The following is a 26,792-nucleotide window of genomic DNA, read 5'->3' on the forward strand; positions in this document are numbered from 1 at the left end:
GGGCTATTTATACTGTCTGTACACCTTTAACAACAAACATTAAACCAAAAGACATCAGTTTACATTTAGCAAAAGATGCCGTACCAGTTACAAAATACACTTCATTCCTCTGGCAGATCCCAACACTGACTTCCAGAAATACACCCACACACATACATACACACACACAAAAAAAAAAAAATTGGCAGGCTTCCCCTATGGGAGGACCATCCAGTGATATGTAAAACATCACACTAGTTATAGTATTTATAACAAGGAGGCCAGACACAAGCTGGGTGAGTAACAACTGATTTTATCTTCTATCATAACTACATAAGCTCCACATTTCTATGCTTAAAATTACAACAGTCTTAATAGTCTTGATCTTTTATTCCACCACTTTCTGTTTTAATCTTAATTTAATTCAAACTGAACTAATCTGAGTTTATTTTTCTGAGAATAAAAAACTTTAGTTTGTTGAAAAGTTTATTTTGTGGTGAGGAGGTTCAGACTGAAAGTTGTGTGATCCTGGATTGTTGCTGCTCTTTGGAAAAATTCCACGCACAGTTCCACAGAGAGATGGAAAACATTTGGAGGAAATAGGAGGGGCAAGTTTGCTGTTACAAGAAAATGTTGATATTACTGGACTAGCTGATACCAAATAACTTGACCCCTCTGTCAAGCAGATACAACAAGCTATTTGTGTGTCTTTCTCATTACAGAGACAATGAAGAGCCAAAAACTGAGTTTCCTGAGCTACTTGCTATTCAAATGGCAATCACAAGCAACTTTTATTGGTAAGTTCCTTTATATTTCTCTCAGCTTTTAAACTAGAGATTTAATATTCAGGGATTAGAACGAGATATGATGGAGCTTGTTTCCAACCAGGTCGATCAGTGCTGCCTGTGTTCCTGCTCATCAGACTGGTGACAGTGGGAGCTGCAGCACAAACCGCCTGGCATGGCGACGATTCGGACTTTGTCTGCAATACACAAAGTCAAGGCTGTTATTTGGGCTGTTTAGATAAGCTCATGCCTGTATCCCCCATGCGTTTGTGGACACTACAGGTGACAATATTTCACTAATGTTTCTAAAACAAATATTTCTGACTGAAAATGAACCAAATCTGTCAACATTCCTTTGGATATGAATCCATATTATCTAGTTTCTGATGCTACATTTGACTGGCACACATTAGATGTGAATAAGAAATGGTTCATGGAGATTGCATAAAAAGTTTTTTACTAAAGAGAAAGAGTTTACATGTACACATACATGAGTTTATATGTTTATTTGCAATCCGATGTTCATATATGATCACATGTATGAGTTGGCTTTTAGCTGTTTCACATAAGACTTGATGCCCATTTGGAATAATGGCTTTTTAAAATCACGTACTTCAGTTTAGGACCACTACTTCTTCTACTGAATGACAACCACAAACAATGCTTTCTATACCGCCACCTTCTCGTGACGCTATGCAGACGAGTTAATTCACTTTAAATTATCTGATTTAAATTATGCTGCTCTCCTATAGAGGGAAAAAAAGTGATTTACCTTCCTGTGCAGGAATACTGGGACAAGGATGGTGGTTAAATGAACTGTGCAACTAACCATGCTGTGTCATGAAATTAAAATGCTAACAGAGCTTCAACTTTACTTCAGCTGCTTCTGGTTTTGGCTCCAGGTCTTGTCTTTCTCCTCCACCTAATCCACCTCATCAACCAGGAAAACCAGGTAAGGGGTAAGGATTTATGAAGATAAGATAAAATTTCACCTGAAGTCCATAGGTAATCAGGGGATCTATAAAAATGGTACTTTTTCTATTCTCCTGAAGGTGAGGATTGGGGGAGTCAAAGTCAAAGCTCACATTCGGGGGGCATATCTGGCTTGTATGGCTTCTGTCATACTGGTAGAGGTGAGGCTTCAATTCACATACTTAATACCATAATAATGAATAGATTTAATATAATAAAGATCAAAGTTTTACAAACAAAGAAATATGTCCATTTCTTGTCACAGTCTTGTTATATAACTGCCAGTAAAGTGATATATTTTAGGCAAGGCAGTTTATTTGTATGGCACATTTCATGTACAGGACAATTCAAAGTGCTTTACATAAAACAAAGACATTACAGATATTTAAAATAGTAAAAGGCATCAACACATAATCACAATAAAATAATAAATTACATTAAAATGATTAAAAGCAAGATAAGTTAAAAAAGTTACCGTGCAGACTTCATGCATAGGCGCATGAGAAAAGAAATGTTTTTAATCTAGATTTAAAAATGTCTACATTTGAGGAAAGTTTAATCTCCACTGGCAGTTTGTTCCATTTGTTTGCAGCATAACAGCTAAATGTTGCTTCTCCATGTTTAGTCTGGACTCTGGTCTGGACTAGTTGACCAGAGTCTTTGGATCTAAGAGCTCTGCTAGGTTTATATTCTCTGAACATATCACAGATGTATTCTGGGCCTAAACCATTCTGGGATTTGTAAACAAGCAGAAGGGTTTTAAAATCTATTCTGTGACTGACTGGAAGCCAGTGTAAAGATTTCAAAACTGGTGTGATGTGTTCAGATCTCTTAGTCCTGGTTAGAACTCTAGCAGCAGCGTTTTGGATGAGCTGCAGATGTTTAATGCTCTTTTTAGGAAGTCCTGTTAAAAGACCATTACAGTAATCCAGCCTACTGGAGATGAATGCATGGATGAGTTTCTCTCGGTCTTTCTGGGAGACTAAACTTTTAATTCTGTTGATGTTTCTGAGCTGGTAAAAAGCTGTCTTAGTGACAGCTTTGATGTGGCTGCTGAAAGTCAGATCTGAGTCTATCAACACTCCCAGGTTACGAACTTGGTTGGTGATTTTAAGAGCCCGAGTCTCCAGGTGTTTACCAATGCCGACCCTCTTCTCTTTGCTACCAAACAGAATAATCTCAGTTTTGTCTTCATTTAATTGTAGGAAATTCTCCTTCATCCAGGTGTTTATTTGCTCCAGACACTGACACAATAAGTCTATTGGGCTGCAGTTATCTGGTGACAGAGACACATAAAGTTGTGTATCATCTGCATAACTTTGATAACTAATGCTATAGTTCTGTAATATTTGACCCAAAGGGAGCATATACAAGTTGAACAGAAGAGGCCCAAGGACTGACCCCTGGGGGACTCCACAAGTCATGGCCACTCTTTCAGATTCATAGCTGCCGATCGTAACAAAATAACTCCGGCCTTCTAAATAGGACCTGAACCAGTTAAGAACCGCTCCAGAAAGTCCAACCCAGTTTTCCAGCCTGTGCAACAGGATTCTGTGATCTACAGTATCAAACGCAGCACTGAGATCCAACAGAACCAGGACTGATACTTGACCAGAATCAGTATTCATCCTAATGTCATTTAACACTTTGACCAGAGCTGTTTCAGTGCTGTGATGAGGTCGGAAGCCGGACTGAAATTTATCAAGATTTCCACTTTCATTTAAAAAGTCATTAAGCTGGTGAAATACAACTTTTTCAATAATCTTGGAAATAAAAGAGAGGTTAGACAGGTCTATAGTTGTTCATTATAGAGGCGTCTAGAGTCCTTTTCTTTAGGAGTGGCTTAATAGCAGCTATCTTTAGTGACTTGGGAAAAATGCCTGATGCCAGTGAGCTGTTAACTATCAGTAGATCACTTTCTACTGAGGTAAAAACTGTTTTTAAAAAGTCGGATGGTATCATGTCCAGAGTGCATGTTGTTGATTCCAAATGCCAAACTGTTTCTTGTAGGACTTTTAAATTCGCCATTTTAAATTGCGACATGACATCAGAATTATTAGACACAAACTAATTTTCTTGTTTGACTGTGTGGAATTATTATTCTGTCTGATTGTTTTAATTTTTTGGCTAAAAAAGTTTGCAAATTGGTTGCATTTCTCAGTGGAAAGGAGCTCTGGGCTTATCTGTTTAGGAGGATTTGTAAGTTTTTCAATCATAGCAAACAGAGTGCGAGAATTGTTGACATTCCTGTTAATCATTTCAGATAAATGCAGCTCTCTGGCCTTGCACAGCTCATTGTTATAGTTACGCAGGCTTTGTTTGTACAGCTCATAGTGAATTTGAAGTTTATTTTTCCGCCATTTCCGCTCAGTTTTTCTGCATTCTCTTTTTAGGCTGGTAACCACAGGGGTGTTTCTCCATGGTGTTTTCTGTTTGCTCAAAGTGCTCTTGATTCTTATCGGTGCAACAGCATTACATTCAAGATTTTCAGATTGAAATTATCCAGGAGTCCATCAACTGACTCTGCACTGGTTGTTGGTAACATAGCTATGGCCTCCACAAACTTAGCACTTGTTCTTTCATTAATGTACCTCTTTCTAACCGAGGAGCAGGTTGGTTGGACATTCTGAGTGATCAGTAAATCAAACAAAATACAAAAATGGTCAGACAAGGCCAAGTCAGTGACCGCAACAGAAGAAATATCAACACCCTTTGAAATAACCAGGTCCAGAATGTGACCTCAAATGTGGGTCGGTTCTTTTACATGTTGCCACAAACCAAACATGTCCAATATGGAACAAAATTCCTTGACATTACCATCCATCATGTTATCTGTTTGAATGTTAAAATCCCCAGTTAAGATAAAAAGGTTAAAATCAGTAGAGATAACCGACAATAATTCAGAAAATTCATCAATAAAATTTACACAATGTCCTGGACATCTGTAGATGATTAGAAATAGGATTTTAGGAGTGCCACTTAAAATAAAACTAAGATATTCAAAAGAAGTAAAATCAGCAAATGAAATTTCTTTACACTGGAATGAATCTTTAAATAAGGCAGCTTCTCCTCCCCCTTTCCTCCCGTTTCGACATTTATTCATAAAACTAAAATGAGGGGATGCTGTTTCATTAAGAACTGTAGCACTTGTGTCTTCTGTTAACCATGTTTCTGTCAGAAAAAGAAAAATCTAAACTGTGAGAAATGATGAAGTCATTAACTAACAGTGACATGTTGGAAAGAGATCTAACATTTAGTACAGCAGCTTTATGAGGTTTACACTGGTATCTATTGTATTCTGAGTTATACAAGGTACAGTTAACAGATTAGATCGATTCACCCCACAAACTGACCGTGTTCTATTCCTTGTTTTACTAACTAACACGGGAATCCTACTGGGTCCAGGCTTGATCTCAGAACAGCTGTCAGTAGTAGCAAAACTATAGCAAGGACCCTGAACGCATCATGGCATGTTATCTTTGTTGTGAATTCATAGTTAAAATTGTCTTTTTTTTTAAAGGTTGGGTCTGTCCTGGTTCAGTTTTTACTTTATGGCTTCCAGATTGAAACGCGTCATCGATGTGAAAGCAAACCCTGTTTTCACACAACTGATTGTGTTGTTCCCCATGCACCCGAGAAGTCTGTGTTCCTGGTAACTGTGTTTGCTGCTTCCTGCATCTCCATCCTGCTGTGTGTGCTGGAGGTCGTTTATGTGTTGTGGTGCAAACCGAGCCAGGAGGACGCTGCAGAGGCCCTGCAATCAGAGCCAGAGGTGGAGGAGAGTCAGAGCTTCCCAGTTCAGCTGCTGGCTCTGTGGAACTCCTGTGCTGGATTTTTGGGTATGGACAGAAAACAGGAAATGAAAGTGATAAAAATATACAGAGAGGGGTCATCAGAGCCAGAAAAACATGCATAAGAAGCATCTAATCCTAATGAATCTTATTATCTGTCTCCAAGGTAAAACCATCCTACCAGTGTTGCAGCTGATCCGACTCATTATTGTCGGGGCAGCAGTGAAGCCAGTGTGGGACAACGAATTAAAACACTTTGTCTGTGAATCTATGCAGCCAGGCTGCAGTCAAGCTGCTTTTAACACAATCTTCCCCTTTTCTTTGTATCAGTACTGGACACTGCAGGTGCTTAGAAATACAACACAAGCAACAGTAAGTACAAACAATAAGACCAGTTTCATTTGGTAATACTGACTTTGTCCTTAGGTGACTTTAGTTTTGGCTCCTGGTCTGATTTTCTTCTCCTACTTGGTCCATCTTGTTGTCACGGCAAAGAAGGTAGAAAACCTAACACAAGATCCTATTTATCATTTAAACATTTTATAACTCCATTCTGTAAAATTTTTCATGTCTCCAATGCTTTTCTACCAGGACAGAGCAGAAGTGGAGGTTAAAGGCCATGCAGGCCTACTTCGGGCATATGTGGGAAGCTTATCAGCTGTCACTCTGCTAGAAGTGAGTTTTAGCTCCAAAACTAATATAAACACATTATAGATGCATTTCCAAGAGGAGGGAGCTGTACATGTCATTCTCATAAAAAACACATTTAAAATATAGAAAATGGAATTTTGATGATTTATATATAAACCACTTTTTAATGTTGCTTATTCTGCCCTGATTTTCTGTGCCTCCAGGTGGGATTTGCAGTGGGACAAGCTTTGGTTTTCCAGCGCCCCCTGTCAATCACCAACTTTGTAAAAGCCATCCCATGCCCCACTACAACTGAGTGTCATCTACCAAAGCCAACAGAGAAGTCTGTATTTATGGCAATCGTGCTCTTTGTGTCATGTCTGTCTGGTCTTCTGAACCTGGTGGAGATGGTGAGTTCACTGTCCTTATGTGATCAAAGAGAGCTGTTGTGTACTTTGATTAAACAACACATTGGTGCTATTTTACTTTCAGGGCTTGGTGTTGAAGGGTTGGAGGGTTGAAAAACGTCAGCAGACAAATTATGGAAGCTTTCAGATGGCATCACTTGTCAAGACAGAAGCAGATGTTAAAGAGAAGGATGCCGATGCCAAACTCAACATATGAGATATCCTTTCTAGAGGAGATTTTGTCTCTCTGTAAGTACAACTATCAATGTTTTGAAAGGCTGTTAACCTATTGTTAACCTGAAGCCATGATGTAGTGCTAATCGAGTTATATGCTAACACTAAATTAGTTTTAAAATAATATGGGGAAACCACGTCATATTTTGTTTTCAGTTAGTGTATTTATGGACTTCATATGAACTTGGTTAATCAAGATTTTCATATTGGAGCTGAAAATAAACTCTAAAGATGCTCAAAAAGTACCTCAGTATTCACGTTAACTTGGCGGTGACTGAGATACAGCTACATCATCCAGTTCAACTTAAACAGCCTGGTTTGCTCATTTTAAAGTAAGCTATGAAATGAAAATGTGGAGAATTATAGCCCATAATGAGTCTTATTTTGTATAGAAAGACATAAGAATGAAGAGAAAAGGGAAATATTTCCAACTTTTCTGTCAAGAGGAAGGAAACAGTTCAGGCTGAGACAGACCCCAGCCTGAATGTCAACAGCCCAACATCTCCTAACATGGGCTTAACCAAGCAAGCCATTGTGGTCAGACACAAGGATTCTACCGCTGCCACCAGACGTTAAACCAGAACTACTGGAGGAGAATCTATTGATCCCCATTTTACCTCATCAAGCTCCACATAGCTTGAAATAGACGTTCAAGCTATGTGGAGCTTTTGAACTTGTTGCAAAAGTTTCCACATGATGAAAGAGGTTTTATTTCTCATGATAATTTCCTTTCTTTGTATGTGACCTCCCTGATAAAGTCTTGCCCACCCTCTGCCCCCCCCCCCCCTCCCCATTATGTATAAGAGTCTAGCTCCGCCCTGCCCTGATCCTCCTTATGTTGTTGATGATGAAATAAAAACATTTCTCGCAAATTCACATTTGTAATTTTATTCATTTTAGACAGTCAAAGGTTAAATGAAGATGCAGCATCACATTTCAGATTGCTTTGCCTCACTGACAGGGTTCTGAAGTAGATGCAACTCAGCATAATGCTTAAGAGTTCAGTATGTCTCCTGCAAAGTGCACAGGTAATCCCTGTTGACATCTGACTGAAACAAATCTGTTAGTGAGCTTTTTTCCCTTATACTGACAATTTGGTTTCCTTGCTCCCTGATTCTTTAGTTCACATACAACAATCTTGAATGCTTTCTTGCTTTTGGTCATGTTAGTTTTTTCATCGTATTCACCATCACTGTTACAAATAGATTTGACTTTTGCTGGATCATCAAGGATGAAGGTGTTGGTTTCCTTACAGCTGTTGTCATTATTGTAAATGTTCTTTTTCCTTATCTCCAAATCACATTTTACCGCAGTCATTTGTTTGTCTATATGCTGTCTCCTAAACTTCTCATAACGTGTCTGTGTATTCTCATCTGCTGGTTGAGGATTGGGCTTTGTATTTTTTGGCTTTTTGTAGGCTTTTGGTTTTGCGAACCCAGTGGCAACGAGCAGCGCCAGCAGCAAACAGGCAAAGAGGATCTTCATTTTTCCTGGTGGGAGACAAACAGAAATATTCATTGATTTGTCAGTTTAGTGCAGCAAAGATTGTGGTAGTTAGATGATTTGGCAATATGTTTGGAGTAAAGTTTTTACTGTGGAAACTCTCCATTATTGAGTTTCATAAAAAAAAAGACGTGTGTTTCAGATAATAGATGAGAAATTTTACTTCGTCATTCTACTTTCTCTGGCCCAGATTTTTGATCAGTTTAATTCAAGTATATATCAAGTTGAAGTGAGTTTATTATATAGTACTGACAAATAAGAGCTGACAAAAAAAAGACGAGAATTTAGGTTTTCTCTCAGAAACTGTGCAGATTGGTCACAATAACACAAGAGTTTTACTCACTAACAGATAAAAAGTTCCTAATTCTGAGTCAGAGTTTAGCCCTTTATAGTTTCTGAGACAGTAAAGGACAAGAAGAAAAAAAAACACCAATATTTATTAGATATTAATTTTTTGTTGTTTTTTTTTTTTTTTTTTTTTCCTTTTTTTAATTTAGATTTACAATTTTTTTTAAATGATCTGAATTACAGAAGAGGTCTCCTTCCTGAGATACATAATTCAGGTGTTTAATCAAGAAAGTATCGAGCCCAGCTGTGATCAGTATTTTGGATGCTGTAGCCACAAGACTCTTGTCTCTAACACAGATGGATAGAGATATATTCAGATTTAAAATTCCTGTTGCTCCCAATTTCAGATTCAGAAATACTCTTTTAATCCACAAGAGGAAATTCTTTACATGTTACTCTTCATTTGTGTGTTTATACTTTACAGGTTATGGAAGCTGCATTATATGTTTTAATAAAGGCAAATATAAACATAGAAGCAAAATCTGTAAAATGTTTAATTCACAAAGTTGTTCTACTGTTACTCTGTTTCTAAATCTTTTAGCTCTATAATAAAAACATATTCCAGATATTGTGTCTGCTTTTCCTTGATGCCTTCATGACAGCTCCAGTCCAGTCTGCTCGTACTTGTTAAATGTTTAAATCAGAGTAGAAATGCTGCTCTACGGCTTACCAAGCACATGTAATGACATTTCCAAGTGAAGTTACTTACCGGATTTTTCTGTGTGACTGAGGAGTGGTTGTTTGGTTCACCTGCAGTGGTTCAAGTCCCTCTGTAACCACACACACCATGAACACAGTTCAATCATCTGTCAACTGAAGTGCATCTGGTAATTCTCATTAATCAGAGGTTGTTCTTTCATTGTTTCTCCTCTCAACTTTTACATGATTGGATCACACAGTTCTGATGTGGTTTTGCATTTTTTCTAACAATGTCTACGCATGAACATCTATTTTACATTTCTCTTTCTTTTATGGGACACGTGCTTCATCATTATCATCATCGGAGTGATCTGCAAACAAATGGGTGCTAATTACACAGCAGGCTGGAGATGGATGTTAATGCCTCAACTGTTAGCTGAGATCTCTAAATTTATATCCTACAGAAAATTCTTGTCCATTAGTTTTTCCTGGTCAGGTCTGTACCTACTCGACCTGGTTACAAAATGTGTGTGTAACGTAGCTAAGATACTGCGTAGGATCCTCCAGCTCCCAGGATTCTGGTAGAGGACCCGAGTTTGAGATGAACAACCACCCAGCCCACCCAGGAAGTTAACTAAAGTTCTTTCCAATAAAACCAGTGGAAACACAAAAAATCAAGAAACAAGAAGTTCATCAATAAAATAGTTGATTTGGAGTAAATAGATTAAATGAAGGTTGAAATTAAGAAAAGCTTTTTCTATTGACATAAATCAGTAAAAATATTTACACTGGTTAGTTGGCTGGTTCACCCACAGCAGTTCAGCTTACAGCCCTGAAAAATGGAGCTGAAAGGACAAAGTCAACAACAGTAAACATAAATAAATATAAATGATAATGTTATATTTCCAATTCAAGAAATAAAAATCAACTTCACTAAATATTGAAGACAACATAAAAATGGGTTTTTACCTGAATCAGGTTAAAATCTGTTGAAAAACAGGAGTCAAAAGAAGAAGAAAGTCTTCTGTGTTCAGTCGGTCGTATGGATTTTTAAACAAAGTTCTCCAGAAATGTTTCCCTTCAGTTTGCATGTCCTTTAATACACAATGAAATGTAGGAGGTGTTTTCTAACTAACCTATCAACAGGCTACGCTGTCCACATAATACCAAATTAAGAAGTAATTCTAGTCTTGCTTGATGTACATTAATGCATAATTAGTTTAAAGAAGTCATGACTGGTTATTCGGGACTCGTATGATCAATATGCTTAATCACTTGGTGTTCGTGACAAAGAAAACCACATAGAATTTTCATGCTGTTTTGAAGGAACGACACAAGATAAAAGTAAGACCGGTTTTGACAAGTCTACAAACAGTTTTCTGACATAGCAACTAGCAAACAAGACATGCTTGACCACAAACAAAAGGTGTTAACTTAGAATACACCCAGTATGAAGAAGTAGCAGAAGTAAGTGACAGCATTTAAATGAAAAATAATATAAAGGTTGAATGTAGACAACAGTCAGGATACAGCAGGAATCTGCCTCCTATGTGACTCTAGCAGGTGAAACAGTTGAAGCACAATTCATGTTCTGATCAGGTGTGTAAGCTGCTGTTTCCTCATTAAATGCTGTCCAGCAGCTTCTCTATCGGGGTTAACAAGGCTCCCTCATCACCAGCTCGAGTTCATGCATGGCACCTGCTTTGTTTTTTCTTCTGTCATGTGTCATGTCTTTGTCAAGCATGATAGCTGTTGTTTGTGTTTTGGCAGAAGGTAACTCACCAAAAGCATGAACAATAAATAAAGTTATTCACATGTTGTAGATTTTATAATGAAGGCGCAGAGTTTAGCGTTAAATCCTGAAATTTCACCAGAGCTGTTGCAGAGGTACACTACTGCATGTGTATCTTAGCCACGCCCCTTTCCCCTCGGTCATATTCTTTATCATGAAAGAATCTTTATTAATTTAACTCAGGTAAAATAAAAATCTTGTTACCTAACAATATTCTTTCAAATGTAAAACTAATCTTTATTTTTTCAGTTTGGAAATATAACATTATAGAAATTAGTGGCAGACAGCTCTATACAGATTATGAATGAACAGCTGCATACCATTTATCATCTTTCTGACCAAAGCAGTGTCATTAAACATGGAAATGGATGAACTGATTGCTGCAAAATTTTCACTACATTGATCTCATGACCTGGATTCATGGATGGAAAATTATCAGGTGCTTTGCATAGCATGTCCCTCATAGAGTTCTCTGAAACTTATTCCTGTTCTGGTAAAATAGCCGTCCCTCCATCCTCCATGTTATCCATCCACCTTCATCCATCCTGACTGAAGATCACTAACTGTTGCCTCAGCCAGGAAACCACTGCAGATACAACAGTCCTTAGAAACATCAGCACCTCAACGAGGAAATGAAAAAAGAGAAATGTGATGAAGTTATAATCAACAACAACAAACCAATTCGAGACAAAAATGGTAACTGTAAGCCTATAAATACTTTCATCATTGCTGATATTACAGCTGTCATTCTTGTTTGCAAAAAAAGCAAAGTGTGTTTCATTTTTAGCCTGCATCATTCATACAGGACAGTGTGCAAACTCTATGTGATGTTTCTGTTAATTACACCTAATGTGCACTTTAACTTACAAAAGACATATTTCTTAATTTGACAAGTGTAAATCAGGGGTGGTGTTAAAGTAAGCAGAAGTGTTGACATCTTAAAGTTTCTCTTTCAAACTTGTGTAATGACTCGTAGTCTTGCTCTGCAGACAACAGAATGTGGCTTCATCTGCTCTTCATGATAAAGGTTATGAAATGATGAATGCTGTGTTTTTCCATTCTGACTTGCTTGCGCTACTTGTTCATGTGATTTGCATAATCTGCTCAATGAAAAGGCTGCGCTGGGGCTAGAGCTTTGGAGTTGACACCAGATACTCTCTGAGTGCTGAACCACTGTCTCTCCCCATCGCCATGTTGAAAGCCTCAACCTGAGTTTGTTGTGTCTTATTTCTTAATAGAAAAATAAATCAGGTGGTCTCCCTACGCCAGAGCCTTTTCCCTCCAACATCTATGTCTTTAAATTATACTTGTAAAAACACATCACTTGCTTGTCCAAAAGCCTTTCATAACATTGAAATGTGAGATGGATTAAAAAGAATAATATTAATTAGAAATTTTATCTTCGCCAAACAGCGTCCCACTCTGCAGCCACATGCAGTGGTGCATCACAGTACTGCTCCACTTTCAGGGAAGTGTCTGAAGAAAATAAGTCATAATGTTGCATGATTTGTACATCAGTACAATGCAAATAAAGCGGGTTTGACCACTATAGTTCAGACATTGTCAAGGTTTAGATACAGCTGGGATACAGCTAGTTTTATAGCAAGTTTTCATGTCTGCAGCTGGTGAGAAACTTGAGGGCTAAAATATAAAAATAGGTATGTGTTTGATCAGCTTTCACCTGCATTGCATTTCAACTAACTAACTAACCAATAACTAATCAGCAGAGCAAATTTTAAATTAAAAGAGCTAAATAAGATAGTAAATGATCTCATTTGGGGAAAAAAGCTTTAAAATTGCTCACTGAGCATACTGAACACAAACTAAATCCTTCTGTTGCTGTTATCAGACCTGGAGTCCAAAACAACCTGGACAGGGATCAGTCATTGCTGTTTCCTCAATGAATCTTTTGGCCTTTTGGATGCAGAGTACATATAAGATAATCAGTCTGTACTGTACATTTAAAGATAATCTTTGTATTGTTTATGTCTTGATTCTGTTTTTAATCTGATCTCGGAAGCTAAGCAGGGTCGGGCCTGGTCAGTACTTGGATGGGAGACCGCCTGGGAATACCAGGTGCTGTAAGCTTTTACACTTCGCTTCAGAAACAGCAGAGGGCGCTGCTGCAACATGTATTTATGCAGGACTTCACAACTCTTTCTTCTATTTAATTTATTTATTGTTTTGATTTTACATCTGGATAATGCTTGGAATTACACAGCTTAAAAAAAAAAACAAAAACAAAACTCTACTGAACATCAAAGCAGTTAAAAAGAACATTCTGACACTGCAATATATCCTGTTGTTAATATTAGTTTTTTAATCATGCTCATCTACTAATTATCATATTGCTGCTTTTTTGCACATAACAAAACAATTTAATATAGTTCTATACCAACCATTATTAACCATTTAACCACTTTTAATAGGAGAATAATGTTACACGTGTTAAATAGCTGTCAGACAGAAAAGGATTTATGTATCAATCAAAGCTATAGCTAATGTTAGCCTAGCACTCAAAAGTTACTTGTCACGCTTACCTAAAGGATCTAGGGGAAAAAAGTAATTAATGTTTAAACATTACAAATACATGTTCATTTGCCATTTCTTCTAAATTAGCCACAAGAATCTTTTCCCCCTGTGTGATAGGATAGACGATGTGATCCTGGTTGGGAGGCAGTTGATGACCTGGCAGGGTACCTTGTTAACCTCAACCGTACAATAACGGTTCTGTCCAACGCTGAAATAACAGAGATATTAAGATTGTACTCTTGCCTGGATGCCATTGACAAGTCTCAAACCAAATACTCTGAAAACCAAAAAGACGACCTTGCCAGAGCTTTGAGGAAGCGCGGTGGCTCTGCTCCAGGCCAGCAAGCAGCAGAGAGGTATCTGTACAAAATATATTTGTTATATTTGTGTGTCTTTAGTGGTGTTCTTGTGTATGTGTGTGCATGTGTATTCAGCACAAAGGTGTTTGCATATAAATGTGTTTTCAGTACACATAATGTTGATGAGATTATCTTGTCATCTATTTTCAGATTGTTCATGGTTCATGGCCAGGCTGCCTATAGACCTGATTTTAACAGGATTTCTGAGTGTGTTGCACTCAGACTCTACAAAGGGTTCAAGTAAGCCAGAAACAGGCCAAAGGACAATAAAGGCAAAACATTTGCAATCCCACAGTCTATTGTCATATTAAACAGCTGACTGAGGACTGCAAAGAAATACTGGACAACAGCAACCTGCTACTAGTGACAATAAACAATACAACAGTGTCCTCCTGGTAAGTTAATATTTAGTCTTGCTTTAGTTTGGGAATTAAAACATAAATAAATAAAAAAAATAATATCCTATCAAATTTTAACAAAAAAAACTATGTGGTCCTCTGAATTCTTCTTTTGTGTATGTTCTTTGTTTTCCTTCTGGGTCGCAGAATCGGCAGAAGCGAACGGACCGTGATTCATTGCTTCAAGGGGTGCAGCTTCCTCAACAGGTTGATTTGGCAAAGGAATCCCTCCTGGAAGCCCAGGACCTGCCATCTGAGCCTGTTCACCATGGCCATAAACTTATGGAATTCCAGCCACTGTTAGCTCCAGCTTCTCAGAGCTGGTTGCAATCCCAGTTGCCGCCAGTGCCAGCGTCACACTCTCAGGGTGATCAGCCTGATCAGCAGCCACCTGATCTAATTCAGCCAGCCACAGCACCAACTTTTCACAATCGGTTCAGAGAATGGTGATTGCAAAAGGCAGCCGTTGAGGATCTGGAACGAGAAATAAGAGGTGAGACCCCAAAAAAGCAGCAAACCAAAGATAGTTACGACTATCAATGCAAAATGTGTAGTAAGCAAAGAGCAAAATTACTGGCCATACACAGCTACGGGGAAAATGGTACTGCCCTTCATCACACACGATCACACAGTGGAAAAATTCACTCTGAAACTGTAAAGGCCTAAGTGTAAAATTTTGTTGAAATACTGTAGATATTTCTTGTGATTTATTTTAAGTGTTTGTTTTCCTTAAGAGCTAATACTGTCCTAAGTTGTTTTACAAAAGGATATATCATTTGCAAGTTGGCAACATGTAAAAATATAATTCTACAAAGAGAAAAGAAAAAGAAATCATCCTCTGAAAATGAGGTGTTTGTGAAAAAGAACAACAACAACAACAAAAAAAAAACTCTTGTGGTGTAACAGTAACACAGCCATCCTCTGGGTGGAAGACTCCAGGTGCAAATCCTGGCAAGAGTGTGAAATTTGTTTAACAAATCTGTCTGAATTTCATATATAATACAATAACTGATTATTGAACGATTAATTAATGATTGGTTATTTAGTATTATAGAGAATATACATCATGATGACTCAAAAATACAAATAAATTCTTTTCTATTAACTGCAGAGGGCGCTGTTTCATTACAAGTAACCAGGCCCGTGGAAACCTTCAGGTACAGGAACCCACGATCCACCTGCAACAATGAAAGAATGGCACAGAAACGGTCAACCTCACTTAAAGTAGGAACCTGCTGGAGTTCTCCCCCCAAGCAGGAGTGAGAACCCCTCCAGTAACTCATCTCACCCAACATGTTTTAAAGGATATACTAGTGGGTAAAACCTGCAAAAGGAAAAAAGAATGATTTTATGCCACTTGTTAGGTTCAATAAATCAGGCTGAGATGAGAAAGAAGTGAAAGTATGATGAGGACGGGAATGATAATGACTGACATTTCAAACTAACAGGAACAGAACTGCTAACATCCCTCGTGGGTAATTTTCCTGTTAAAATGTGTGAAGTGCATGGCATGTTTTTCCTGGAATATTACTCATCCCTACTATTGTTGTTCAGCTTGAAGAAGCTCGTTTTAACAACTACAACGATCTGCTTATCCAAGGAAAAGACCCAGACATCATCAGTGAAGCAGTGGAAAGACAGATTGTGTTTACTAAACCTAACCCTTGTAGGGAACATGTTTGCCAGAGCTGGAGCATAAGGCTTAAACAGTGTGTTAACCATTATCACTGAACAATTCTCTTTATTCCACGGGGCTATTTATACTGTCTGCACACCTTTAACAACAAACATTAAACCAAAAGACATCAGTTTACATTTAGCAAAAGATGCCGTACCAGTTACAAAATACACTTCATTCCTCTGGCAGATCCCAACACTGACTTCCAGAAATACACCCACACACATACATACACACACACACAAAAAAAAAAATTGGCAGGCTTCCCCTATGGGAGGACCATCCAGTGATATGTAAAACATCACACTAGTTATAGTATTTATAACAAGGAGGCCAGACACAAGCTGGGTGAGTAACAACTGATTTTATCTTCTATCATAACTACATAAGCTCCACATTTCTATGCTTAAAATTACAACAGTCTTAATAGTCTTGATCTTTTATTCCACCACTTTCTGTTTTAATCTTAATTTAATTCAAACTGAACTAATCTGAGTTTATTTTTCTGAGAATAAAAAACTTTAGTTTGTTGAAAAGTTTATTTTGTGGTGAGGAGGTTCAGACTGAAAGTTGTGTGATCCTGGATTGTTGCTGCTCTTTGGAAAAATTCCAAGCACAGTTCCACAGAGAGATGGAAAACATTTGGAGGAAATAGGAGGGGCAAGTTTGCTGTTACAAGAAAATGTTGATATTACTGGACTAGCTGATACCAAATAACTTGACCCCTCTGTCAAGCAGATACAACAAGCTATTTGTGTGTCTTTCTCATTACAGAGACAATGAAGAGCCAAAAACTGAGTTTCCTGAGCTACTTGCTATTCAAATGGCAATCACAAGCAACTTTTATTGGTAAGTTCCTTTATATTTCTCTCAGCTTTTAAACTAGAGATTTAATATTCAGGGATTAGAACGAGATATGATGGAGCTTGTTTCCAACCAGGTCGATCAGTGCTGCCTGTGTTCCTGCTCATCAGACTGGTGACAGTGGGAGCTGCAGCACAAACCGCCTGGCATGACGACGATTCGGACTTTGTCTGCAATACACAAAGTCAAGGCTGTTATTTGGGCTGTTTAGATAAGCTCATGCCTGTATCCCCCATGCGTTTGTGGACACTACAGGTGACAATATTTCACTAATGTTTCTAAAACAAATATTTCTGACTGAAAATGAACCAAATCTGTCAACATTCCTTTGGATATGAATCCATATTATCTAGTTTCTGATGCTACATTTGACTGGCACACATTAGATGTGAATAAGAAATGGTTCATGGAGATTGCATAAAAAGTTTTTTACTAAAGAGAAAGAGTTTACATGTACACATACATGAGTTTATATGTTTATTTGCAATCCGATGTTCATATATGATCACATGTATGAGTTGGCTTTTAGCTGTTTCACATAAGACTTGATGCCCATTTGGAATAATGGCTTTTTAAAATCACGTACTTCAGTTTAGGACCACTACTTCTTCTACTGAATGACAACCACAAACAATGCTTTCTATACCGCCACCTTCTCGTGACGCTATGCAGACGAGTTAATTCACTTTAAATTATCTGATTTAAATTATGCTGCTCTCCTATAGAGGGAAAAAAAGTGATTTACCTTCCTGTGCAGGAATACTGGGACAAGGATGGTGGTTAAATGAACTGTGCAACTAACCATGCTGTGTCATGAAATTAAAATGCTAACAGAGCTTCAACTTTACTTCAGCTGCTTCTGGTTTTGGCTCCAGGTCTTGTCTTTCTCCTCCACCTAATCCACCTCATCAACCAGGAAAACCAGGTAAGGGGTAAGGATTTATGAAGATAAGATAAAATTTCACCTGAAGTCCATAGGTAATCAGGGGATCTATAAAAATGGTACTTTTTCTATTCTCCTGAAGGTGAGGACTGGGGGAGTCAAAGTCAAAGCTCACATTCGGGGGGCATATCTGGCTTGTATGGCTTCTGTCATACTGGTAGAGGTGAGGCTTCAATTCACATACTTAATACCATAATAATGAATAGATTTAATATAATAAAGATCAAAGTTTTACAAACAAAGAAATATGTCCATTTCTTGTCACAGTCTTGTTATATAACTGCCAGTAAAGTGATATATTTTAGGCAAGGCAGTTTATTTGTATGGCACATTTCATGTACAGGACAATTCAAAGTGCTTTACATAAAACAAAGACATTACAGATATTTAAAATAGTAAAAGGCATCAACACATAATCACAATAAAATAATAAATTACATTAAAATGATTAAAAGCAAGATAAGTTAAAAAAGTTACCGTGCAGACTTCATGCATAGGCGCATGAGAAAAGAAATGTTTTTAATCTAGATTTAAAAATGTCTACATTTGAGGAAAGTTTAATCTCCACTGGCAGTTTGTTCCATTTGTTTGCAGCATAACAGCTAAATGTTGCTTCTCCATGTTTAGTCTGGACTCTGGTCTGGACTAGTTGACCAGAGTCTTTGGATCTAAGAGCTCTGCTAGGTTTATATTCTCTGAACATATCACAGATGTATTCTGGGCCTAAACCATTCTGGGATTTGTAAACAAGCAGAAGGGTTTTAAAATCTATTCTGTGACTGACTGGAAGCCAGTGTAAAGATTTCAAAACTGGTGTGATGTGTTCAGATCTCTTAGTCCTGGTTAGAACTCTAGCAGCAGCGTTTTGGATGAGCTGCAGATGTTTAATGCTCTTTTTAGGAAGTCCTGTTAAAAGACCATTACAGTAATCCAGCCTACTGGAGATGAATGCATGGATGAGTTTCTCTCGGTCTTTCTGGGAGACTAAACTTTTAATTCTGTTGATGTTTCTGAGCTGGTAAAAAGCTGTCTTAGTGACAGCTTTGATGTGGCTGCTGAAAGTCAGATCTGAGTCTATCAACACTCCCAGGTTACGAACTTGGTTGGTGATTTTAAGAGCCCGAGTCTCCAGGTGTTTACCAATGCCGACCCTCTTCTCTTTGCTACCAAACAGAATAATCTCAGTTTTGTCTTCATTTAATTGTAGGAAATTCTCCTTCATCCAGGTGTTTATTTGCTCCAGACACTGACACAATAAGTCTATTGGACTGCAGTTATCTGGTGACAGAGACACATAAAGTTGGGTATCATCTGCATAACTTTGATAATTAATGCTATAGTTCTGTAATATTTGACCCAAAGGGAGCATATACAAGTTGAACAGAAGAGGCCCAAGGACTGACCCCTGGGGGACTCCACAAGTCATGGCCACTCGTTCAGATTCACAGCTGCCGATCGTAACAAAATAACTCCGGCCTTCTAAATAGGACCTGAACCAGTTAAGAACCGCTCCAGAAAGTCCAACCCAGTTTTCCAGCCTGTGCAACAGGATTCTGTGATCTACAGTATCAAACGCAGCACTGAGATCCAACAGAACCAGGACTGATACTTGACCAGAATCAGTATTCAACCTAATGTCATTTAACACTTTGACCAGAGCTGTTTCAGTGCTGTGATGAGGTCGGAAGCCGGACTGAAATTTATCAAGATTTCCACTTTCATTTAAAAAGTCATTAAGCTGGTGAAATACAACTTTTTCAATAATCTTGGAAATAAAAGAGAGGTTAGACAGGTCTATAGTTGTTCATTATAGAGGCGTCTAGAGTCCTTTTCTTTAGGAGTGGCTTAATAGCAGCTATCTTTAGTGACTTGGGAAAAATGCCTGATGCCAGTGAGCTGTTAACTATCAGTAGATCACTTTCTACTGAGGTAAAAACTGTTTCTAAAAAGTCGGATGGAATCATGTCCAGAGTGCATGTTGTTGATTCCAAATGCCAAACTGTTTCTTGTAGGACTTTTAAATTCGCCATTTTAAATTGCGACATGACATCAGAATTATTAGACACAAACTAATTTTCTTGTTTGACTGTGTGGAATTATTATTCTGTCTGATTGTTTTAATTTTTTGGCTAAAAAAGTTTGCAAATTGGTTGCATTTCTCAGTGGAAAGGAGCTCTGGGCTTATCTGTTTAGGAGGATTTGTAAGTTTTTCAATCATAGCAAACAGAGTGCGAGAATTGTTGACATTCCTGTTAATCATTTCAGATAAATGCAGCTCTCTGGCCTTGCACAGCTCATTGTTATAGTTACGCAGGCTTTGTTTGTACAGCTCATAGTGAATTTGAAGTTTATTTTTCCGCCATTTCCGCTCAGTTTTTCTGCATTCTCTTTTTAGGCTGGTAACCACAGGGGTGTTTCTCCATGGTGTTTTCTGTTTGCTCAAAGTGCTCTTGATTCTTATCGGTGCAACAGCATTACATTCAAGATTTTCAGATTGAAATTATCCAGGAGTCCATCAACTGACTCTGCACTGGTTGTTGGTAACATAGCTATGGCCTCCACAAACTTAGCACTTGTTCTTTCATTAATGTACCTCTTTCTAACCGAGGAGCAGGTTGGTTGGACATTCTGAGTGATCAGTAAATCAAACAAAATACAAAAATGGTCAGACAAGGCCAAGTGAGTGACCGCAACAGAAGAAATATCAACACCCTTTGAAATAACCAGGTCCAGAATGTGACCTCAAATGTGGGTCGGTTCTTTTACATGTTGCCACAAACCAAACATGTCCAATATGGAACAAAATTCCTTGACATTACTATCCATCATGTTATCTGTTTGAATGTTAAAATCCCCAGTTAAGATAAAAAGGTTAAAATCAGTAGAGATAACCGACAATAATTCAGAAAATTCATCAATAAAATTTACACAATGTCCTGGACATCTGTAGATGATTAGAAATAGGATTTTAGGAGTGCCACTTAAAATAAAACTAAGATATTCAAAAGAAGTAAAATCAGCAAATGAAATTTCTTTACACTGGAATGAATCTTTAAATAAGGCAGCTTCTCCTCCCCCTTTCCTCCCGTTTCGACATTTATTCATAAAACTAAAATGAGGGGATGCTGTTTCATTAAGAACTGTAGCACTTGTGTCTTCTGTTAACCATGTTTCTGTCAGAAAAAGAAAAATCTAAACTGTGAGAAATGATGAAGTCATTAACTAACAGTGACATGTTGGAAAGAGATCTAACATTTAGTACAGCAGCTTTATGAGGTTTACACTGGTATCTATTGTATTCTGAGTTATACAAGGTACAGTTAACAGATTAGATCGATTCACCCCACAAACTGACCGTGTTCTATTCCTTGTTTTACTAACTAACACGGGAATCCTACTGGGTCCAGGCTTGATCTCAGAACAGCTGTCAGTAGTAGCAAAACTATAGCAAGGACCCTGAACGCATCATGGCATGTTATCTTTGTTGTGAATTCATAGTTAAAATTGTCTTTTTTTTTAAAGGTTGGGTCTGTCCTGGTTCAGTTTTTACTTTATGGCTTCCAGATTGAAACGCGTCATCGATGTGAAAGCAAACCCTGTTTTCACACAACTGATTGTGTTGTTCCCCATGCACCCGAGAAGTCTGTGTTCCTGGTAACTGTGTTTGCTGCTTCCTGCATCTCCATCCTGCTGTGTGTGCTGGAGGTCGTTTATGTGTTGTGGTGCAAACCGAGCCAGGAGGACGCTGCAGAGGCCCTGCAATCAGAGCCAGAGGTGGAGGAGAGTCAGAGCTTCCCAGTTCAGCTGCTGGCTCTGTGGAACTCCTGTGCTGGATTTTTGGGTATGGACAGAAAACAGGAAATGAAAGTGATAAAAATATACAGAGAGGGGTCATCAGAGCCAGAAAAACATGCATAAGAAGCATCTAATCCTAATGAATCTTATTATCTGTCTCCAAGGTAAAACCATCCTACCAGTGTTGCAGCTGATCCGACTCATTATTGTCGGGGCAGCGGTGAAGCCAGTGTGGGACAACGAATTAAAACACTTTGTCTGTGAATCTATGCAGCCAGGCTGCAGTCAAGCTGCTTTTAACACAATCTTCCCCTTTTCTTTGTATCAGTACTGGACACTGCAGGTGCTTAGAAATACAACACAAGCAACAGTAAGTACAAACAATAAGACCAGTTTCATTTGGTAATACTGACTTTGTCCTTAGGTGACTTTAGTTTTGGCTCCTGGTCTGATTTTCTTCTCCTACTTGGTCCATCTTGTTGTCACGGCAAAGAAGGTAGAAAACCTAACACAAGATCCTATTTATCATTTAAACATTTTATAACTCCATTCTGTAAAATTTTTCATGTCTCCAATGCTTTTCTACCAGGACAGAGCAGAAGTGGAGGTTAAAGGCCATGCAGGCCTACTTCGGGCATATGTGGGAAGCTTATCAGCTGTCACTCTGCTAGAAGTGAGTTTTATCTCCAAAACTAATATAAACACATTATAGATGCATTTCCAAGAGGAGGGAGCTGTACATATCATTCTCATAAAAACACATTTAAAATATAGAAAATGGAATTTTGATGATTTATATATAAACCACTTTTTAATGTTGCTTATTCTGCCCTGATTTTCTGTGCCTCCAGGTGGGATTTGCAGTGGGACAAGCTTTGGTTTTCCAGCGCCCCCTGTCAATCACCAACTTTGTAAAAGCCATCCCATGCCCCACTACAACTGAGTGTCATCTACCAAAGCCAACAGAGAAGTCTGTATTTATGGCAATCGTGCTCTTTGTGTCATGTCAGTCTGGTCTTCTGAACCTGGTGGAGATGGTGAGTTCACTGTCCTTATGTGATCAAAGAGAGCTGTTGTGTACTTTGATTAAACAACACATTGGTGCTATTTTACTTTCAGGGCTTGGTGTTGAAGGGTTGGAGGGTTGAAAAACGTCAGCAGACAAATTATGGAGGCTTTCAGATGGCATCACTTGTCAAGACAGAAGCAGATGTTAAAGAGAAGGATGCCGATGCCAAACTCAACATATGAGATATCCTTTCTAGAGGAGATTTTGTCTCTCTGTAAGTACAACTATCAATGTTTTGAAAGGCTGTTAACCTATTGTTAACCTGAAGCCATGATGTAGTGCTAATCGAGTTATATGCTAACACTAAATTAGTTTTAAAATAATATGGGGAAACCACGTCATATTTTGTTTTCAGTTAGTGTATTTATGGACTTCATATGAACTTGGTTAATCAAGATTTTCATATTGGAGCTGAAAATAAACTCTAAAGATGCTCAAAAAGTACCTCAGTATTCACGTTAACTTGGCGGTGACTGAGATACAGCTACATCATCCAGTTCAACTTAAACAGCCTGGTTGCTCATTTTAAAGTAAGCTATGAAATGAAAATGTGGAGAATTATAGCCCATAATGAGTCTTATTTTGTATAGAAAGACATAAGAATGAAGAGAAAAGGGAAATATTTCCAACTTTTCTGTCAAGAGGAAGGAAACAGTTCAGGCTGAGACAGACCCCAGCCTGAATGTCAACAGCCCAACATCTCCTAACATGGGCTTAACCAAGCAAGCCATTGTGGTCAGACACAAGGATTCTACCGCTGCCACCAGACGTTAAACCAGAACTACTGGAGGAGAATCTATTGATCCCCATTTTACCTCATCAAGCTCCACATAGCTTGAAATAGACGTTCAAGCTATGTGGAGCTTTTGAACTTGTTGCAAAAGTTTCCACATGATGAAAGAGGTTTTATTTCTCATGATAATTTCCTTTCTTTGTATGTGACCTCCCTGATAAAGTCTTGCCCACCCTCTGCCCCCCCCCCCCCCCCTCCCCTTTATGTATAAGAGTCTAGCTCCGCCCTGCCCTGATCCTCCTTATGTTGTTGATGATGAAATAAAAACATTTCTCGCAAATTCACATTTGTAATTTTATTCATTTTAGACAGTCAAAGGTTAAATGAAGATGCAGCATCACATTTCAGATTGCTTTGCCTCACTGACAGGGTTCTGAAGTAGATGCAACTCAGCATAATGCTTAAGAGTTCAGTATGTCTCCTGCAAAGTGCACAGGTAATCCCTGTTGACATCTGACTGAAACAAATCTGTTAGTGAGCTTTTTTCCCTTATACTGACAATTTGGTTTCCTTGCTCCCTGATTCTTTAGTTCACATACAACAATCTTGAATGCTTTCTTGCTTTTGGTCATGTTAGTTTTTTCATCGTATTCACCATCACTGTTACAAATAGATTTGACTTTTGCTGGATCATCAAGGATGAAGGTGTTGGTTTCCTTACAGCTGTTGTCATTATTGTAAATGTTCTTTTTCCTTATCTCCAAATCACATTTTACCGCAGTCATTTGTTTGTCTATATGCTGTCTCCTAAACTTCTCATAACGTGTCTGTGTATTCTCATCTGCTGGTTGAGGATTGGGCTTTGTATTTTTTGGCTTTTTGTAGGCTTTTGGTTTTGCGAACCCAGTGGCAACGAGCAGCGCCAGCAGCAAACAGGCAAAGAGGATCTTCATTTTTCCTGGTGGGAGACAAACAGAAATATTCATTGATTTGTCAGTTTAGTGCAGCAAAGATTGTGGTAGTTAGATGATTTGGCAATATGTTTGGAGTAAAGTTTTTACTGTGGAAACTCTCCATTATTGAGTTTCATAAAAAAAAAAGACGTGTGTTTCAGATAATAGATGAGAAATTTTACTTCGTCATTCTACTTTCTCTGGCCCAGATTTTTGATCAGTTTAATTCAAGTATATATCAAGTTGAAGTGAGTTTATTATATAGTACTGACAAATAAGAGCTGACAAAAAAAAGACGAGAATTTAGGTTTTCTCTCAGAAACTGTGCAGATTGGTCACAATAACACAAGAGTTTTACTCACTAACAGATAAAAAGTTCCTAATTCTGAGTCAGAGTTTAGCCCTTTATAGTTTCTGAGACAGTAAAGGACAAGAAGAAAAAAAAACACCAATATTTATTAGATATTAATTTTTTGTTGTTTTTTTTTTTTTTTTTTTTCCTTTTTTTAATTTAGATTTACAATTTTTTTTAAATGATCTGAATTACAGAAGAGGTCTCCTTCCTGAGATACATAATTCAGGTGTTTAATCAAGAAAGTATCGAGCCCAGCTGTGATCAGTATTTTGGATGCTGTAGCCACAAGACTCTTGTCTCTAACACAGATGGATAGAGATATATTCAGATTTAAAATTCCTGTTGCTCCCAATTTCAGATTCAGAAATACTCTTTTAATCCACAAGAGGAAATTCTTTACATGTTACTCTTCATTTGTGTGTTTATACTTTACAGGTTATGGAAGCTGCTTTATATGTTTTAATAAAGGCAAATATAAACATAGAAGCAAAATCTGTAAAATGTTTAATTCACAAAGTTGTTCTACTGTTACTCTGTTTCTAAATCTTTTAGCTCTATAATAAAAACATATCTCAGATATTGTGTCTGCTTTTCCTTGATGCCTTCATGACAGCTCCAGTCCAGTCTGCTCGTACATGTTAAATGTTTAAATCAGAGTAGAAATGCTGCTCTACGGCTTACCAAGCACATGTAATGACATTTCCAAGTGAAGTCACTTACCAGATTTTTCTGTGTGACTGAGGAGTGGTTGTTTGGTTCACCTGCAGTGGTTCAAGTCCCTCTGTAACCACACACACCATGAACACAGTTCAATCATCTGTCAACTGAAGTGCATCTGGTAATTCTCATTAATCAGAGGTTGTTCTTTCATTGTTTCTCCTCTCAACTTTTACATGATTGAATAACACAGTTCTGATGTGGTTTTGCATTTTTTCTAACAATGTCTACGCATGAACATCTATTTTACATTTCTCTTTCTTTTATGGGACACGTGCTTCATCATTATCATCATCGGAGTGATCTGCAAACAAATGGGTGCTAATTACACAGCAGGCTGGAGATGGATGTTAATGCCTCAACTGTTAGCTGAGATCTCTAAATTTATATCCTACAGAAAATTCTTGTCCATTAGTTTTTCCTGGTCAGGTCTGTACCTACTCGACCTGGTTACAAAATGTGTGTGTAACGTAGCTAAGATACTGCGTAGGATCCTCCAGCTCCCAGGATTCTGGTAGAGGACCCGAGTTTGAGATGAACAACCACCCAGCCCACCCAGGAAGTTAACTAAAGTTCTTTCCAATAAAACCAGTGGAAACACAAAAAATCAAGAAACAAGAAGTTCATCAATAAAATAGCTGATTTGGAGTAAATAGATTAAATGAAGGTTGAAATTAAGAAAAGCTTTTTCTATTGACATAAATCAGTAAAAATATTTACACTGGTTAGTTGGCTGGTTCACCCACAGCAGTTCAGCTTACAGCCCTGAAAAATGGAGCTGAAAGGACAAAGTCAACAACAGTAAACATAAATAAATATAAATGATAATGTTATATTTCCAATTCAAGAAATAAAAATCAACTTCACTAAATATTGAAGACAACATAAAAATGGGTTTTTACCTGAATCAGGTTAAAATCTGTTGAAAAACAGGAGTCAAAAGAAGAAGAAAGTCTTCTGTGTTCAGTCGGTCGTATGGATTTTTAAACAAAGTTCTCCAGAAATGTTTCCCTTCAGTTTGCATGTCCTTTAATACACAATGAAATGTAGGAGGTGTTTTCTAACTAACCTATCAACAGGCTACGCTGTCCACATAATACCAAATTAAGAAGTAATTCTAGTCTTGCTTGATGCACATTAATGTATAATTAGTTTAAAGAAGTCATGACTGGTTATTCGGGACTCGTATGATCAATATGCTTAATCACTTGGTGTTCGTGACAAAGAAAACCACATAGAATTTTCATGCTGTTTTGAAGGAACGACACAAGATAAAAGTAAGACCGGTTTTGACAAGTCTACAAACAGTTTTCTGA

The 26,792-nt window shown here is 37.8% G+C and overlaps 2 protein-coding genes and 1 long non-coding RNA gene across 3 annotated transcripts; 2 read left to right on the plus strand and 1 right to left on the minus strand.

Moving 5' to 3' along the window:
• The first annotated feature begins 241 nt into the window (after positions 1 to 241).
• Positions 242 to 8,711, plus strand: LOC121635673 (gap junction alpha-4 protein-like). Its single transcript, XM_041978957.1, has 12 exons — positions 242 to 275; positions 702 to 776; positions 868 to 1,046; positions 1,645 to 1,716; positions 1,817 to 1,897; positions 5,299 to 5,575; positions 5,694 to 5,872; positions 5,954 to 6,025; positions 6,119 to 6,202; positions 6,382 to 6,567; positions 6,650 to 6,813; positions 8,216 to 8,711. The coding sequence occupies exons 2-11, from the start codon at positions 707 to 709 to the stop codon at positions 6,779 to 6,781; spliced, it is 1,332 nt and encodes a 443-aa protein (XP_041834891.1). The 5' UTR covers positions 242 to 275; positions 702 to 706; the 3' UTR covers positions 6,782 to 6,813; positions 8,216 to 8,711.
• A 7,654-nt stretch (positions 8,712 to 16,365) lies between these two features.
• On the plus strand, positions 16,366 to 22,920 carry LOC121635675 (gap junction alpha-8 protein-like). Its single transcript, XM_041978958.1, has 11 exons — positions 16,366 to 16,395; positions 16,822 to 16,896; positions 16,988 to 17,166; positions 17,765 to 17,836; positions 17,937 to 18,017; positions 21,419 to 21,695; positions 21,814 to 21,992; positions 22,074 to 22,145; positions 22,239 to 22,322; positions 22,501 to 22,686; positions 22,769 to 22,920. The coding sequence occupies exons 2-11, from the start codon at positions 16,827 to 16,829 to the stop codon at positions 22,898 to 22,900; spliced, it is 1,332 nt and encodes a 443-aa protein (XP_041834892.1). The 5' UTR covers positions 16,366 to 16,395; positions 16,822 to 16,826; the 3' UTR covers positions 22,901 to 22,920.
• Positions 22,921 to 24,331: 1,411 nt separating this feature from the next.
• Positions 24,332 to 26,569, minus strand: LOC121635682. Its single transcript, XR_006009508.1, has 4 exons — positions 26,379 to 26,569; positions 26,197 to 26,254; positions 25,480 to 25,540; positions 24,332 to 24,409 (listed from the first exon to the last, which is right to left on the minus strand). It is a non-coding gene; the product is annotated as an uncharacterized LOC121635682 (long non-coding RNA).
• Between the last annotated feature and the right edge of the window lie 223 nt (positions 26,570 to 26,792).

The sequence above is a fragment of the Melanotaenia boesemani genome, chromosome 24, assembly GCF_017639745.1.
Source record: "Melanotaenia boesemani isolate fMelBoe1 chromosome 24, fMelBoe1.pri, whole genome shotgun sequence".
Classification (NCBI taxonomy): domain Eukaryota; kingdom Metazoa; phylum Chordata; class Actinopteri; order Atheriniformes; family Melanotaeniidae; genus Melanotaenia; species Melanotaenia boesemani.